Genomic DNA, 17,220 nt, shown 5'->3' on the forward strand with positions numbered 1-17,220 from the left:
GGTTTGGCTAAAGAACAAGTCAGGAATGAGGAAGTAGTTTTCATATCACCAGATGAGCTACATTTTACAGCACGTTCATATGGATCATATGTAGATTTCAAGGCAATATGGTACAGAAAAAAAAATGTTTTAACAGAATTGTTTTTTCTTTCTAGAAAATATCTATTTATCTAAAACTAATGTAGCTTGTCCAATGTTTTTTGCTCTGTCCTGGTCATTTGTTTGATGTACTAGGTTTCGTACCGCATGTTTTATTAGCAAGGCCTGGGCATGGCAAATGGCAAGCAAGAATTGGGCCCTGAGTTTTGTAGGGCCAACAAGTCAAACAATTGGGAATTAACCAGCAATCCTACATTTGTTTAATTTATTAATCAGAGTGGGTAAAGAATCCAACAAGAGTAAAAAAAAAAAAAGGCTTTTAATTACTGTGCATGCAATTAGAACAGTTTAAGTTAAGGACTGTGGGGATTCTCACCTCCACCGCCTCGCTAGGTCTGTTGTCTACAGACATACAACCAAGGTTGGCAGAGGTGCCAAGCCATTTGTGGGCTAAGGGAAAAATTATGTTGGGTTGGTAAAAGGGGCCGGAGGCTGTGAGAATTAAGCCTCTGAATTAGCCTAAATATTGTTCTTTTCAAACACAGTACCTATTAAAGACTAAAGTATTCAAAGGGATCACACCAAGGTTTAAGTTTCTTTTATAGCCAAGTGTCATTGTGCCTTGAGAAAGTCATAATAAATAAATGAATAAATAACAGTGCTAGGATGACATAGTGGTACAGCTGCAGCACCTCGTTAAAGAGGGCCACAAAGCTAGTTTGTCTAAATTATAATTAGTCAAAAAGCAGGTAATGGTCATGGGATATTGGCATGATATTTCAGCATCAGATAAGACTATTTTACTTGATCACATTGCTGCCATTAAGAAGATTCCTAAACATGCATATTCCTAAACATGTTACTAACAAGCAAGCGCTATCTTTTTGTGCATGTCATACCGTAGAACCTTTATCCCCTAATTATTAGATGTTGGAGGCACCACTGAGAGAAATTGCTCATGGACAAGGCCTCACTGCATACAGTAAGTCAAGTGGACAGAAGATGGACTGTGCAAGCTTTTGTTGACTTAAAATTATGCTTGCAGACTACACCTACACTTGGACTGTCTGACCCACCTAGACCTTTACCCAGACTGTGGACAAGAAAACATGACTGTATGATTTCAGTTTTGCTCCAGAACTACAGACAGATGGAGACCTCTGGACTATTTTATTTTATTTTTTTATTTTCAATTGTTACAATTAATGTTTTTTTTTTTTTGAATGATTAACATGACCATAAATGGTACACTGTCTTGAATCCAGCTACTAGGTTGTACGCAGAAAAGGAGGATGAACCACATGACTGTCTTAATAACTAATAAGCTTTCCTCCCCCAGGCCAGATCTGCTGGAAACCTCACCCCTTAATCCTAAACTGGAATTGAGTGAGCATTGTATTGGTCATTGTTCATGATGTTGTTACATTCATGATGTGGTTACTTAATATTATATTATTCTTAATTGAAGTTTGTAAATTTTGTGGAAGGCAAAACCTTATCAATTATATAGACAGTAGGAAATTTGAAGAAAATTTTTTTTTTATTATTATTAGTTTTGATAATCACACTGCCCACAACTCTTTGGCTTCACAGTTGCTTGATGCTATCTACTTCCAAAACAGGTTGCTGTTCATAAGTGTGGAGTTTATACTAACAAGTTTGATTTTGTTTCACAGGGTAGAGGCAAAGTGGAAGCTGCTGCTAAAATACCATATACGAATGTTTTGTCTGTTGTACATGATTCTAACACCAAACTATTTTTCAGGTTCCTAAAATCCAATAACGAGCTACTTCCGATGAAAAGGCAGAGGTGAAAAGCAGGTGGCATTGTCTCTGGTGGTGTGTGGTCTAGCGCTGATGGTAAACAGTATCTCCCAAAGCATTTGTTCAAAATTGACCCATGGAAAGCACCATGTGTAAAAAAGGGGGGATTAGTGCATTTTTTAGAAAACATGGGTTCACTAGAGCCTCTACTTCTTTTGCCCAAAAATTTTGTCTACAGTTTTGTAACAACACTGTCAAAGGCCAAGTGATGGAACAGGCTGCATACCCTGCTTCAAATAAATGTTTCAATCACCTGTAGATGAATTTTATTTAATTATCACTCAGTGAAGAAAAAATACTGTTTGGTAATCGTGGACATGTTCTCCAAATGGATTAAAGCATTTCCAACAGCCAAACAAGATTCAGAGGCTGTAGCGAAGGCACTGATTAAATAAATCATCCCTCGATGGGGAATTCCAGGTAAAATCTCTAGTGATAATGGTACTCCGTTCATAAGTGTAGCATTGAAACAGATCAGAAGATACTTGGGTATTGATCTGAGACAGCACTGTGCTTATCACCCAGCCAGCGGTGGAGCTGTGGAAAGGGATAATGGCACACTAAAAAACAAGCTCGCCAAGTGCTGTGCTGAAACAAAATTGTCCTGGACTAAAGCATTACCTCTGGTTCTCATGCAAATGAGAATGAGAGAAAGGTCAAAACATGGATTAAGTCCATTTGAGATTCTGTTCGGGAGACCTCCAAATACAGGAATTGGGCCAAATAAACCCACACCATCAGACGCAAACCAATGTGATGATGAAATGCTTGATTATTGCGTAAACCTGTCCTCTGCCCTGAATATGATCCATAGGTTGTAGGAGATGAATGCTGTACTTATGTTCCCCCAAACGATGCCACAGATGAAAACATAACTAAAGCTTTGAATATCATTAAGCAGCTAACCAATAGTTTAACCAAGGAAGAAACACTGAAAGACACTTGGGGCATGTGTCCTTAATTTCTAGATCCATGCAAAATCTTGCTGCTCCAGCATATGCACGACTACATCAACAACATCTGGACAGAACTGCAAACCAGAAACACATAACGACATGTTTCATATGGACGTGGATTATTTGTGATGTTACATGGTATATTAATGAAGCAATAACTTAAACCCGAATGGAGTGTTATTGTGGATGTATTCTATGTCATTTTCTTTTTTCTCTTTTTCCTTTTGTTTCCTTTTTATTTTCTTGTTCCTTAATATTTTGTTTCATATGCCTTATGCCTATACACATTTTTTGTTATGCTAACTTTGTTGAGTTAATTTGGTTGTCATAAAATGAAAAAAGGAGGGATTGTAAAAGAACAAAGACAAAAGGTGCATGGTTTGCTCCTACTCCCAGATCCTGTGATGACGCCCAGATCCTATCTTGCAACAATTGCCATACATAACTGTCGCCTGCAATCAAGAGGTTTACGAATCCTGTTCCCGCTGACTTCAAACAGTTACTACTCCCCACCTAAGAAATATCTGATCTTTCCCACACACCATAACCTTTGTCACCATGTACATAAGAGATACTGTATCTTTGACCCGGAGCACACTGCCCAGTTTACTATGTGAGGCTTGTCAGTGTGTTCCTTCTCTGCAGACCAGAATAAATCTATTTTTCTACTTATAATCCAGTCTTCAAGGTATTTATTAAAAGGGTTTTCTTCCACCACAGTCCCTACTGGCAAGACTTATTTTGTTGAACTGGAAATCGGCTACCCCTCCTGCACATAGATAGTGGGTGATGGAGGTGATTTCACACTTAAAGCTAGAGAAGCTAAAATACTCAATCAGGGGATTCAACCAAAGGTTTTATAGGGTGTGGCGGCCATTTCTGGACTACTTTAACTTGGAATTTCCGGCTGAAAGCACTGTTAAATAGAACTGTAATCTCTTTAGAATACAACTGACAATCTCTGTGATTTTATTTGTGGAATTGATTTTATGTATGTATGTTGGTAGGGGGGTTTTGTTGTATGTTGTTTACCGTTAAAATGACAATAAAATATTTGAATAATAATAATTAGATGGTTGCATGTTTTAAAAGAACTATTTGGACTGTTGTCAGACTGATAACAGTTTTGTCTGTGAGGATGCATCAAAGTTTGGGTGAGCAAATAATTTTAATACAATTGCAAGGACTTTTGGATCTACAGTCTGTAAATACAGTATATTAAAGGTAGAAATCTTTGTGCATGAAGCACAAAGCCAAAGCAAATCATTGCTTTCTGTCTTAATTTTCAAACTGTTACAACTTTTGATTTGCAAAAACACAGTACGAAATAAAGATATACAGGGCTTTACTTGTTCTTTGTATTCCTTCCTTCCATTGGACCCTTGGTCTCCATCCAAGTTTGCGCATCTTGTCTGAAATCATGGGATATCTCTGGTCACCAACAGGTCTATAATGTAAAATAAATATATAACGTTAGCCCCTCTGTGGTGAAACAGAGCAATGGTGATATACAATGAAGTGTAAATTATGGGCCCCTACAGACCCTGGTGTGTACCTTTCCAAATTTGTCCAATCAATTAACATTGCAAAAGTTTTTAAAAAACTCTAAAACAATTTGTCATTATAGATGACATAAATGTAAAAAATGTAAAATAGTGGGTAAAATGCAATTATACCCACTTTAACTCACAATTGGTCAGACCTCTTGACTTTATGCACACTTTAGTGTGTTGGGGATTTGATTTTTTACACACTATATTTTTAAAGGCTTGCATCATACGCACCTATCTTCAACAAACAGTAGCCAATTGTCCAGCTCATAGGCAGAAGCATTCTTCACCTAGAATGCAGCAACCCATTAATACATGGATATACAGTAAATAAGAAGTTCAGAAAGTCAAAACAAATATACTGTATCCATTATGTAAAATAGCAAATGCCATCTTCAGATCTGTCAATGCATATTTGTCATCCCAACACATTTTGGAAAACTTCATGTAAAATTTCATTTGCTTACAGCATAAAGTTATCCAACACTTATAACACTACTGTAAATAAAAAGCAATTGTTATTTTGTGTTATTAGCTGATGGAACTACTATTAGCAGCAATGACTGCAACTAAAATGTGCATGCTATGAAGATACATGTGGAGAAATTCTAGCTCATGTTTCTTCGAAAAACTGTTTTAAAGAGACACCCTGCTAGGTTTTTAAACTTACCGGCTTATTTCAAGTCTTGTAATTACACAGTAGAAATCTGAGATTTAGATCTCAAAGAAAATTCCTGAGATTGTGAGGTTAGCTTTTTAAGTGAGTAAAATCGAATAGTAATTTCACTGATGGTAAGTTTTTCCCTGCAGTGAAGCACCCCACACTGGCACGATCACTGCCATGTTTGATCGCTGATACTCTACAGGGCTGGCTGAAATCTTACCAACTAAATTTGATAAATTGGTTAATGGAGTAATGAAGTGTAAAGTTACTTGATAGATTTGCCCTTTAAATACATTTTACTCTAGTTCTCTTTGTTTAATATCATGTTTGTTTAATGGTGTATGTGTTGTCATTTAATGTGACAAATACGCATTAACAGAATCAGAAATGTGGCAATTACTTTTTTACAGCAAAAAAAACTTTTATTTCTAAGCTTAAAAATGTACTTACAAAAGAGTTTGGATATGTTTTATGAAAGTTCTATATACTGTCGGACATTGCTTGTTTCTCATCAACTGGACATTTTTGTTCATGTGTATTGTTTTAAAAGGGGGCTGATTATTGAGATGTACAATGCAGGCGAGGTCCTACACTGTACAATGTACTCATTTGAGTACACATTTAAATGTGCTAAAAGATTTAAGTGTACTAAACAAAAAAAAATACATTTCTATCAGATTAACTTAAAAAAGTAAAGTTAAGGTAATTAAACAGAAAAACGCCCCCCATTTACGTGTAAGTCCGCCTTTTTTCAGCTTTCTGTTGGTGAATCAGGCAAAAATGATTTTCTTGTGTTCGGGTAGCCATTTGTTTTAACTTTTGTAACCTGTTGTTGCAAATTACTTTTTACTTTTCATTTAAGGCTTTTTGCAAAAGTAAACTTGTTTTTTGTGAAGTGGAACCTTTGTTAAACTAAATGGACAAACATTTTCTTACTCATTATGCTATTTTTGAGTAGCATGTACACCAGTCTGATGGGACTTTTTCATCTTCCGTCCAATGTTGGTAAGTGTTGTACTTTACTTAACAATTTTGTTTAAAATAAATGATCTTAATGTTGACACTAAATAAATAATCAAACAGCGCTGCTTTATTTGCCGTGTTTAGGCTACATGCTAGCATGCTAGCCTTCATACGAAGCAAAGAGTGTGCTGGCCTGCTTTATTTTAATCTTTAAATGAATGGTATTAATGTTTATATTAATACTTCTGTTTCTTGTTTCTTTGTTTTGTTTTAGAGAGCTGCAGCCAAACGTTAAGAAATCAGCTTGCTGTACAGGTTCATGGTTACTGTAAAGAGCTGTTTGTGTTTCATCAAAACTTTATATACAGTTTGTACAGTTTTTAAGATGTTTTCTTGACATATTGTATTTTAAGTAAATACTTCTGAAGTGAAATAAAGAAAAATAATTTTATTATTCTGTCTGTTTTTCTATAAACATTTCTAATTGATATTTAACGTAATTAACATGAAAACTAAGAAGAAATCAATATTTTTGTCCATTGAGCTCAAGATAATAAATAGAATTATCGGGAAAAGCAGTTGGTATAACGAAAAAAAATTTAGTTTAATCAACTTGCCTTTTAGGTGTAATAACTTAAAGTTTTAAGTCATGCTAACTCAAGTTTTCATTATACATTACTTAACTTTTTTAAGGCAACCGGTTTCCTCAAATTTTTTAAGTAGATTGAACTTATCCGGGCTTACAGTGTAGAGGCAATGCAGATGGCTGAGAGCCTTTCGCAACGAGCTAGGAGGCTAATAAAATACTTCTGCACCTGGCGTATGGTTGCAAGTATGCCCCCACCTCCCTTTTTTTTTTTTATGTACAGCCGTTCTCATTTATCTTTCTTACTTGTGTGGCTAAAAAGGTGTTTATTTCTCCTAAAACATGCCAGTAATCCTTAGGGGAGAGTCCACTCCCTCCTTCACAAGCACATTATTCATTCTCAAGTAACTTTTTTTAATAGAAAACAGACTTATTCATCGGGACTTCGGAATATCATACCATTGTTATCTTGGATCACCCCCCTACCTCAGTAGATGTTAACTTCACCCTCAGCAACCCACCCTTAAGACCTTGGAGATTTAACTCTCAATTCTTTTCTGGCGACCAAGCAAAGGATTTTTCAAACCTATCCCCAGCAGAATATAAAAAAAGTCTCAAGCTACATTCAGAGAATGATCTGTTGACTACTCATTCGACTGAGACGCTACTAAAGAGAACTAAACAGTTATACTTTGAGCAGGGTGATAAAGCTGGGAAGGTGTTGGCAAAACAAGCTTAAGCACTCCGTGTTTCCAAGTCGATCCCCATCAGGGGATATAGTTTAAGACCCCACTGAAGTCACCAAAGCATTTCTGAACCATTATGTTGATCTGTATAGCTCAGAGAACCCTTCTTCTTCTCAGTGACTACAGAAATATTTTAATATACTGACTTTTCCCAAAGTATACGAGGTCCTTGCTAGAAACTTGGGCAGTTACGTCACTGCCCTGGAAGTATGCGAGGCAAAAAGTTCCCTGCATAATAACAGATATCCTGGTCCAGATAGTTTAACAGAAGAATTTTACAAAGCATTCCCTGATTTGATAACCTGCTGCCTACAGCCTGTAATGCCAAATATAATCGCACATGATCAGGTTGGATTCACCCAAGGGAGGCATTCCTTTTTTAACACCTTTTTAAAGAAGTTCGGATTAATCACCAATTTCACAGGATGGATTCATCTTCTTTAAAACTCTACTTGCTTCCCTTGATATAAACGGTACAAATTTAATTTGCAGAAAAGTGAACTATTTTTCATTAACTCTGCAGCATCATTGTCCCTTATTGGTACAGTAAACCTGATTAAGATGGTTATCCTACCCAGATTTATATATTTGTGCAACACATCCCCCATGCAACAAGTTTTTTTTTTATTAAGAAATCTTTCTTTAGTAACTTGGACTGGCAAATTGTTTTTTTTTTCTACTACTACTACTGGCCCTACAAAATTTTTATATTGGGTAGATCAAGCATGCGAATGTCTGTGGGCACATACAAAGATCTTTACCTCACAATGTTTATTACATGCACACAATTAGTGCAAAAATGCCATTACCCAATAACAAATTCCTTAACCTGGTGATCATGCATACTATTAAATTGGTTCCAGTTTGGGAGACACTTTGCTCATCCCTTTTATCAATATACCTGTTCTAAATAATCCTATGTTTTGTCCATCACGCTCTGATACAGCGATCTGTACCTGGTTCACAAAGGGTCTTTTTTTAAATAAGTAATTTGTACACTGACGGTGCATTTATGTAATTTTTAGACATGTCGGCCTAACCGACCTACCTAAGACACACCATTTCTGCTTTTTTTCCACATCAGGCACTATGTAGAAACCTTCTTTCCTTATTTCCCTAATTGCCTAGAGTCCATCTTGGATCAAATTTTTGCCCTTAATTGCACTCAGAAGCACTTTATATCACATCTCTATGGCATGATCAATGCTATCCGCACCTCTGTGGTGAGTGACCAGCACATATTTTTCTGGATAGGAACAATGCATTATCGCAATGCAAACAATCTCCTGCAGACCATTTACACATATTTTGGACATGTCCTAAGTTAGCAGTCGCTTCACAGAGAGTCCTTGCCTTCACCACACTGTTGGTTAGGCATGCTGTTCTACTTCAGTGCAAACACAATCTCCCACCTACTTATGATAGATGAGTTCAAGAAGTGTTAACTTCTGTTAAGCTTAAAAAGACAAGATCTCTCAATCTCTTTTATAAAACATGGGGCCCCATCCGCCACTTTATTAAAAACAAGATAGAAATGTTGGACCTAGTGGAATAAAAATGAAAAATTAACTATACAGTACATTTTAAAAATGGTTCACTGACAACAGAATCGAAATTTTGCCATGGTCATCCCAGTCTCCAGCGGTAAAAGCCATAGAAGACCTGTGGGAATAGCTAAATGAGAGTCCACAAGTAATTCTGCATAAAGGAATTATGTCAGATTCTATTAAACATTATATGAGAAACCTTTATTCTGACTATATTGTATTAACAAATGAAGGCTGCAAAAAACTAATCGAAATGTGTAGGGGGCTATACATTAAAGGCAGTTAAAATGTGATTTAGGGTATAATCAAAAAATTACCATTTTTACTAGCTCTTTGGCTAGCTGTATGATGGAAATTTCAAAGTTAGCAGCAATGTTGTAAATCTCTCCCAGGATGCCTCTGTTCATGATCATTAGGAGGGCTTCTGTTATATCATCTATATAGAGAAAGTGACGGGACTGCAAACCTGTTCCATGAATGGTGCTATTGGGCAGAATAAAGACATATTTCCCTTTGCTTAAATAGTACTCCTTTTATATAAATGAAATTAAGACAGCCTTACCATTTTTTGTCCTGTTGCAGAAGCACTAAAAACCGTGGAATAACCTTGAAAAAGTGTAACATTTGTAAATTCAATTATTTTGCACGTACACATACTACATACATATACTGTATATATATATATATATATATATATATATATATATATATATATATATATATATATATATATATATACAGTATATATATATATATATATATATATATATATATATATATATATATATATATATACTGTATATATATATATATATATATATATATATATATATATATATATATATATATATACAGTGTATCACAAAAGTGAGTACACCCCTCACATTTCTGCAGATATTTAAGTATATCTTTTCATGGGACAACACTGACAAAATGACACTTTGACACAATGAAAAGTAGTCTGTGTGCAGCTTATATAACAGTGTAAATTTATTCTTCCCTCAAAATAACTCAATATACAGCCATTAATGTCTAAACCACCGGCAACAAAAGTGAGTACACCCCTAAGAGACTACACCCCTAAATGTCCAAATTGAGCACTGCTTGTCATTTTCCCTCAAAAATGTCATGTGATTTGTTAGTGTTACTAGGTCTCGGGTGTGCATAGGGAGCAGGTGTGTTTAATTTAGTAGTACAGCTCTCACACTCTCTCATACTGGTCACTGAAAGTTCCAACATGGCACCTCATGGCAAAGAACTCTCTGAGGATCTTAAAAGACGAATTGTTGCGCTACATGAAGATGGCCAAGGCTACAAGAAGATTGCCAACACCCTGAAACTGAGCTGCAGCACAGTGGCCAAGATCATCCAGCGTTTTAAAAGAGCAGGGTCCACTCAGAACAGACCTCGCGTTGGTCGTCCAAAGAAGCTGAGTGCACGTGCTCAGCGTCACATCCAACTGCTGTCTTTGAAAGCTAGGCGCAGGAGTGCTGTCAGCATTGCTGCAGAGATTGAAAAGGTGGGGGGTCAGCCTGTCAGTGCTCAGACCATACGCCGCACACTACATCAAATTGGTCTGCATGGCTGTCACCCCAGAAGGAAGCCTCTTCTGAAGTCTCTTTACAAGAAAGCCCGCAAACAGTTTGCTGAAGACATGTCAACAAAGGACATGGATTACTGGAACCATGTCCTATGGTCTGATGAGACCAAGATTAATTTGTTTGGTTCAGATGGTCTCAAGCATGTGTGGCGGCAATCAGGTGAGGAGTACAAAGATAAGTGTGTCATGCCTACAGTCAAGCATGGTTGTGGGAATGCCATGGTCTGGGGCTGCATGAGTGCAGCAGGTGTTGGGGAGTTACATTTCATTGAGGGACACATGAACTCCAATATGTACTGTGAAATACTGAAGCAGAGCATGATCCCCTCCCTCCGGAAACTGGGTCGCAGGGCAGTATTCCAGCATGATAATGACCCCAAACACACCTCTAAGACGACCACTGCTTTATTGAAGAGGCTGAGGGTAAAGGTGATGGACTGGCCAAGCATGTCTCCAGACCTAAACCCAAGAGAACATCTTTGGGGCATCCTCAAGCGGAAGGTGGAGGAGCGCAAAGTCTCGAATATCCGCCAGCTCCGTGATGTCGTCATGGAGGAGTGGAAAAGCATTCCAGTGGCAACCTGTGAAGCTCTGGTAAACTCCATGCCCAGGAGAGTTAAGGCAGTTCTGGGAAATAATGGTGGCCACACAAAATATTGACACTTCAGGAACTTTCACTAAGGGGTGTACTTACTTTTGTTGCCGGTGGTTTAGACATTAATGGCTGTATATTGAGTTATTTTGAGGGAAGAATAAATTTACACTGTTATATAAGCTGCACACAGACTACTTTTCATTGTGTCAAAGTGTCATTTTGTCAGTGTTGTCCCATGAAAAGATATACTTAAATATCTGCAGAAATGTGAGGGGTGTACTCACTTTTGTGATACACTGTATATATATATGGGTCAAAGACGAGACGTAACTTTTTAGTGTCCCCACTTCATAAATAATATACAATTATATTATTATAAGTGGATATACCTTCAATCTACTCCATTTGTACATGTTTACTGAAACTTAAAGTAATTTTTACAGAAAACGTATGATTTTTGAAAAAATAACCCTCGACACCCCCAAAATGTCATTCAGTGCAACGGTCCCCCTACCTCTTTAAGTAATAAAACATTAAGAAAAAACTAATTAATCTTAAGTAAAACTTAAAATTTACTGCTTTGGCATAATTGTACAAATGTCATGTGTGACATATTAAATAATATTCAATCAGATGTGTTTTTTAATATTAATAATATTCAGGACACTTTCAGTCCCCATTTTCCCAATCTTCAGTTGTCATTCAGTACAACGTTAATAAAAAGCCTTATTTTAATATGCGATCAAGTTACTGCAGTCATGTGACCAATTATAACAACAAAAGAAGACACCTGGGGACCCTTCAGCACACACAAAAGGTCAATGCATTTTAACATTATTTGATAAAAATGTATTTTTACTGACATAGTACATTAAAGAACAAAACTGAGTGTCATTCAGTACAACACAGAAAACGTAATATTACAGTTACTCTTGTAAACAAACAAGGTTATTAACATTTAAATGTGAATATGTGTAGAAATGTCTGAGTTAAGGTCAATGTTAGCTTTGGCTAACCACTGGGATAACTGTAAAATGCGCTAAAGTAAAATTTCTGTCATTCAGTACAACAACAGTCATTCAGCGCAACAGAATTTCGCTGTTGCACTAAATTGACAATGACATTGTTATACTGACTTTTTAATGTTTTAAAATTATTTTTTAAAGCAAAATTGAAACAGAAATTCCTTTGTGTGGCCAAATCCACCTGATGAAATTTACTACCTTAAGTCTGATGTCAAAATCATAATCGCAGAACCAAAGCCATGTACAGCAAGAACCTCAAGGTTAACAACAAAAGATAAAATGTGACTTCAAATGGTTTTCACTGCTGAATGAATGTAGATTTACTGCAGCAACTTTTTCACGTGTTATGACACAAATTCCACACTTCCACACTGTTCTGGTGCCTTACAAGTTGTTATGATGGCTTCATTAGCTATGTTTTAATATTAAAATGCTTTATGAATATATTGAAATGCTTTAACAGCAACCATTTTTTCATGCTATGACAGGACTTCAAATGATCTTATGTTACATCACTTTTATGCAAGTTTCTTGTTTTATTTCAGAATAAAGTTTACGTTTTTGATTGCCTTACTTTTTTCATGATGTAGTTTGTTTGTTTATTAAAATTTTAACGTCATGTTTTACACTTTCGGTTACATTCATGACAGGAAACGGTACTTTTCCTTTTCCTTACACAAGGTTCATTAGCTTTATCAAACACAGTCATGGACAATTAAGTGTGTCCAATTCACCTCACTTGCATGTTTTTGGACTGTAGGAGGAAACCGGAGCTCCCGGAGTAAACCCACGCAGACACGGGGAGAACATGCAAACTCATGATGTACACATATATATACACACACACACACGTTGGAAACAGTGAGGGCGGGAGGAGTAGTAATTGGTGGTGTCTGAGAGACTGCGAGAGAGCTAATAGCCTAGAAGAACCCTCGTATATATCAAAATAGACAGACAGACATACAGATAGATAGATAGATATTTACACTGATCAGCCATAACATTAAAACCACCTCCTTGTTTCTACACTTACTGTCCATTTTATCAGCTCCACCTACCATATAGAAGCACTTTAAAGTTCTACAATTACTGACTGTAGTCCATCTGTTTCTCTACATATCTTTTTAGCCTGCTTTCATGCGGTTCTTTAATGGTCAGGACCACCACAGAGCAGGTATTATTTACTTGGTGGATCATTCTCAGCACTGCAGTGACAATGACATGGTGGTGGTGTGTTAGTATGTGCTGTGCTGGTATGACTGTTTAAAAACTCCATCAGTGCTGCTGTGTCTTATCCACTTATACCAGCACAACACACACTAACACACCACCATGTCAGTGTCATTGCAGTGCTGAGAATGACCCACCACCCAAATAATACCTACTCTGTAGTGGTCCTGGGAAAGTCTTTACCATTGAAGAACGGCATGAAAGGGGGCTAACAAAGCATGCAGAGAAACAGGTGGACTACAGTCAGTATTTGTAGAACTACAAAGTGCTTCTATTGGTAAGTGGAGCTGATAAAATGGACAGTGAGTGAAAAAACAAGGAGGTGGTTTTAATGTTATGGCTGATCGGTGTATATAAGAGAACACTAAAATAACACATCAGATCTCAATGAACAAAAGATTGAAGTTGAAAATCTTCAGTGACATAACTTGTGTAACTTGTTGAAAACAAAATTATATGACAGTCGATGAAAACTATAATTCACTAAGGCATGGATTAAAATTCACATGAAAATCAAAGTAAAAAATGAAATCACAAGGAGGTCCATTTTGCAAATCAAAAAGTCAAATGCTCAGTGTGAACCTCATCTGTTGGTTGTGCCCATGTGTTGGCACGATGAATTAAAACCTGTCTGTATATTTCAGCATTAATAATCCCATTAATTTGGACAATATCGACAACACTTCTGGAACATTTGTAGCCCCAAACCAGAACAGAACCTCCACTATGTTTTTAAAACCTAAATTCGCCACTTCACAATACTCTTTTCACTGATCTTCATTCCAATCTTTGCTAGCTTTAGCAGAAAGATGGTATCACCTACTAAAAACACCTACTCTTAGCTGCAGCTAAAAAAACAAAAAAACAAACAAAACAAAAACTTACACACGAGCATCTAAAGTGTGGGTGTATTTGAGAGAGACCAAACAATGTGGTGCTCTGTAAGATTTTTAAAGTGGAAATGTGGCTTGTGCAAAGTGGCTTATCACAGCAGTATGAATGCTATGCACAAGCACTTAGAGTAGCTTGCTGGAATGCTTTGTCAAGACTGCAGCAAGACACCACCATAACTCCTGTTTACTTTCACCACCCTAGCATTCCAAAGTAGGATTAATAACACATGTAGCTAACACTTTTCTGTTAGTAGTAGTCACTATAGAGTTAATTTTCTAGCTGTGTCACCATCCTATGTTAAAAGCAATCTCTGCCCTGTTGCTGTTATGTACTGTAACGTAATGCAGCACCATGCGTTATGTAAGATTGTTATTCAACCACTTTATATTTTTCCGTTTACTTTAATGGACATGTAGGAGTATGAAAATAGCTTAAACTAACATTATAGTCTGTTGCTAAATTGTTTTAAGTATTTTCCTTGTACTACATTAATGCAAAAACACATTTACAGCAGTGATAAAAACTAGACATAAACATAAACATAAACATCATCTCCAACTCATCTTGTAAAGCTAAGTACATTTCTCTGTTATTATGGCCCCAGCAGGAGCATTATATCCATGTTCCGAGTAGGGCTGTCGCGCTAACCGCAATTTTGAAATATCGCGGTATAGACCAGCCAACCGCAGGGCATGCCAAGCAACCGCCACACCGCGATATTCACGTTTTTTTTGTTGTTGTTGTTGTTGTTGCAGGGTCCATCTTGTTTTTCGCTTACAATCGGGCATAATAAATGTTAAATAAATTCATAATGAAAAAGAGCTAAGTGCGTCATTTTCCTGCAAACTGTTCACATGCGTTGCTGCTGAGTGTCAGGCTTTGTGTTTTAAGATGGAAACACTAGACGGTTTTCCATCCACCAACTTTTTGCGAATTTTGAAAACTGCGCATTAAAACACCTGGATGGAAAAGCAAAAAATTCGAAAAACGACCCAAATATCGCAAAAAAAAGTTTTCACGCTTGAACGAGGTGGAAAAGTTAGAATATCGCATCGCCGAAATGCGAAAAAAAGGGGATGGAAACGGGTTTTGCGAATAAACGATGACGTTTCAAGCTCTAAGTCACACACACACGCATATATATATATATTTTTTAAAACTGAATCACTGTCAACGTGTGTAGTGTACCTGAAAAGGTGTGATGTTTTAATAACTGCTGCGTTATGTGCGCTGCTGAGAAAGCCAACACATACATCACGAATCAACAACTGGTCATCCACAAGTGCCTGCAAAACAATCAATGGCCATCCCTTCTATGTACATAGCCCCTGTACCCGACTGCTGGAGGGAGGATTGGAATGTGTGTACCATCCAGTGCAGCGTACACCTGTGGTATATGATGCGCTGCGTAATTACGCGGTGCTATTTCTTCTGCCTCCTGCGCATTTGGTAATACGACGTAATGTTTAATTGGTTTTGATGTTATTGCTTGGCATACAGCGTATACACTATGGTGAACTGTTGTTACGCTCACGCCAAACGTCTCGCCCACTACTACTTGTATAAGGCAATAGCAATCCTCTTTTCAGTTGGCACGGGTGGCCGGTGACTGTAAACTTTTGGCTCTACAGATGACCCGATCATAGCTCATCAAAGGCTGATTTTGACATTCTGAAATTCTTGATCCAAAGCTCGTTTGAAAAATGGTTCTGCACGATGTGCTCCCAAAATTGTTTAGTGCGTTTTACGTTCCCAGATGCGAGGTGAACGTCGCCGTGGCACGGAGATTTGAGCCCACATTAGACGGGCCATTGCTCGTTCTGCCCGACGTCTCTCACGTCATGTAAAGGTTTTTTCACATAACTGTAGTTGATGGAAACGCAACATTTTCCGCTTTTTTTTCTGCCGATATTTCATAAATGCGCATTACACTTGCGAAATGTTTGGATGGAAACGGTTAATGGCAACAGGAATTACAGGCAAGTTTATTAATGATCAAATTGAGTTCACACTCAATAAAATACTTGTAATTTAGACTATATTCAAACCTTAAAAAAGCCTTGGCGAACTAAAACACTTAATGACGGTTAATATGGCATTGCAGCCTGCAAATATTCTCTTGCTGGCTTGCTGAAATGATTTAAATGTATTTTTTCGTTGAATAAAAATGTATTGAAACGAATAATAACTTAAAATGTAGTATTATTTTATATATTATATTGTTATGTTAATTATACCTACTAAATAGATGGTTAATAGTGACGCGACAACCAGGCTAGATTTGCTTTGATCTGTAAAGTCGCATGCAGGATCAGTACACGTGTGAATTAGTGTAACATCGGTAACATCGGGAACATCACTACCCCACTCAGATCCTCTCTAAACCACATCAGATGAACGTGTTGGTTCTTCTAGCACGCATGATAACGCAGGTTTAAACTCTTACAGACTTTATTCTTTATTCTATTTTTTTTACCATATTTTGATTAGATGTGCATTTAAAATATTTAGCCTAAACACTTTTTTTTTCGTTTCACAGTGTATATCTAGCCTAGGCTAGAAGCTTAATTTAAACCTTTTTTAATAGAGAAAAGACGCGCATCCCTGCTCTGTTCTGTATTTAACAATAAACACACATTTGATTGGTGTTAAAGCGGTCTCATCTTTGTCATTATAAAGCAATAATATACCGAATCATAGCCTAACAATAAAGCTTGTTTATATAGCTCTAAAATCCAGATAAATTAAGTCATTTTCAAAAAAAAATAAAAAATGGCGATATTATCGCATACCGCGATATTACGACAGGCTGAATATCGCAAGGGGAAATTCTTTCACCGCGACAGCCCTAGTTCCGAGTGTAACATGTTCAGTTATTCCTTCTCCGTGTTTAGTGATAACTTTACATGTGATAAGTGTAGATTAGTTGTTAGTCTGACGG

At 36.9% G+C, this 17,220-nt stretch overlaps 1 protein-coding gene across 2 annotated transcripts in view; it reads right to left on the reverse strand.

The window, feature by feature from the left end:
- The window catches only part of LOC134316996 (dTDP-D-glucose 4,6-dehydratase-like), a 66,636-nt gene that overhangs the window by 16,584 nt on the left and 32,832 nt on the right, over positions 1 to 17,220 (reverse strand). Inside the window, exons 8-11 of one of the 2 annotated variants that reach the window (XM_062997618.1) lie at positions 9,498 to 9,541; positions 9,253 to 9,418; positions 4,664 to 4,719; positions 4,229 to 4,326 (exon numbers count right to left, since the gene is read on the reverse strand). In XM_062997618.1, the coding sequence (XP_062853688.1) occupies positions 4,229 to 4,326; positions 4,664 to 4,719; positions 9,253 to 9,418; positions 9,498 to 9,541 (364 nt within the window). Of the gene's footprint in view, positions 1 to 4,228; positions 4,327 to 4,663; positions 4,720 to 8,901; positions 9,051 to 9,252; positions 9,419 to 9,497; positions 9,542 to 17,220 lie in introns of those variants that run through there. The other variant, XM_062997619.1, reaches the window with a different exon arrangement.

This window comes from Trichomycterus rosablanca, chromosome 6 (assembly GCF_030014385.1).
Source record: "Trichomycterus rosablanca isolate fTriRos1 chromosome 6, fTriRos1.hap1, whole genome shotgun sequence".
NCBI lineage: Eukaryota > Metazoa > Chordata > Actinopteri > Siluriformes > Trichomycteridae > Trichomycterus > Trichomycterus rosablanca.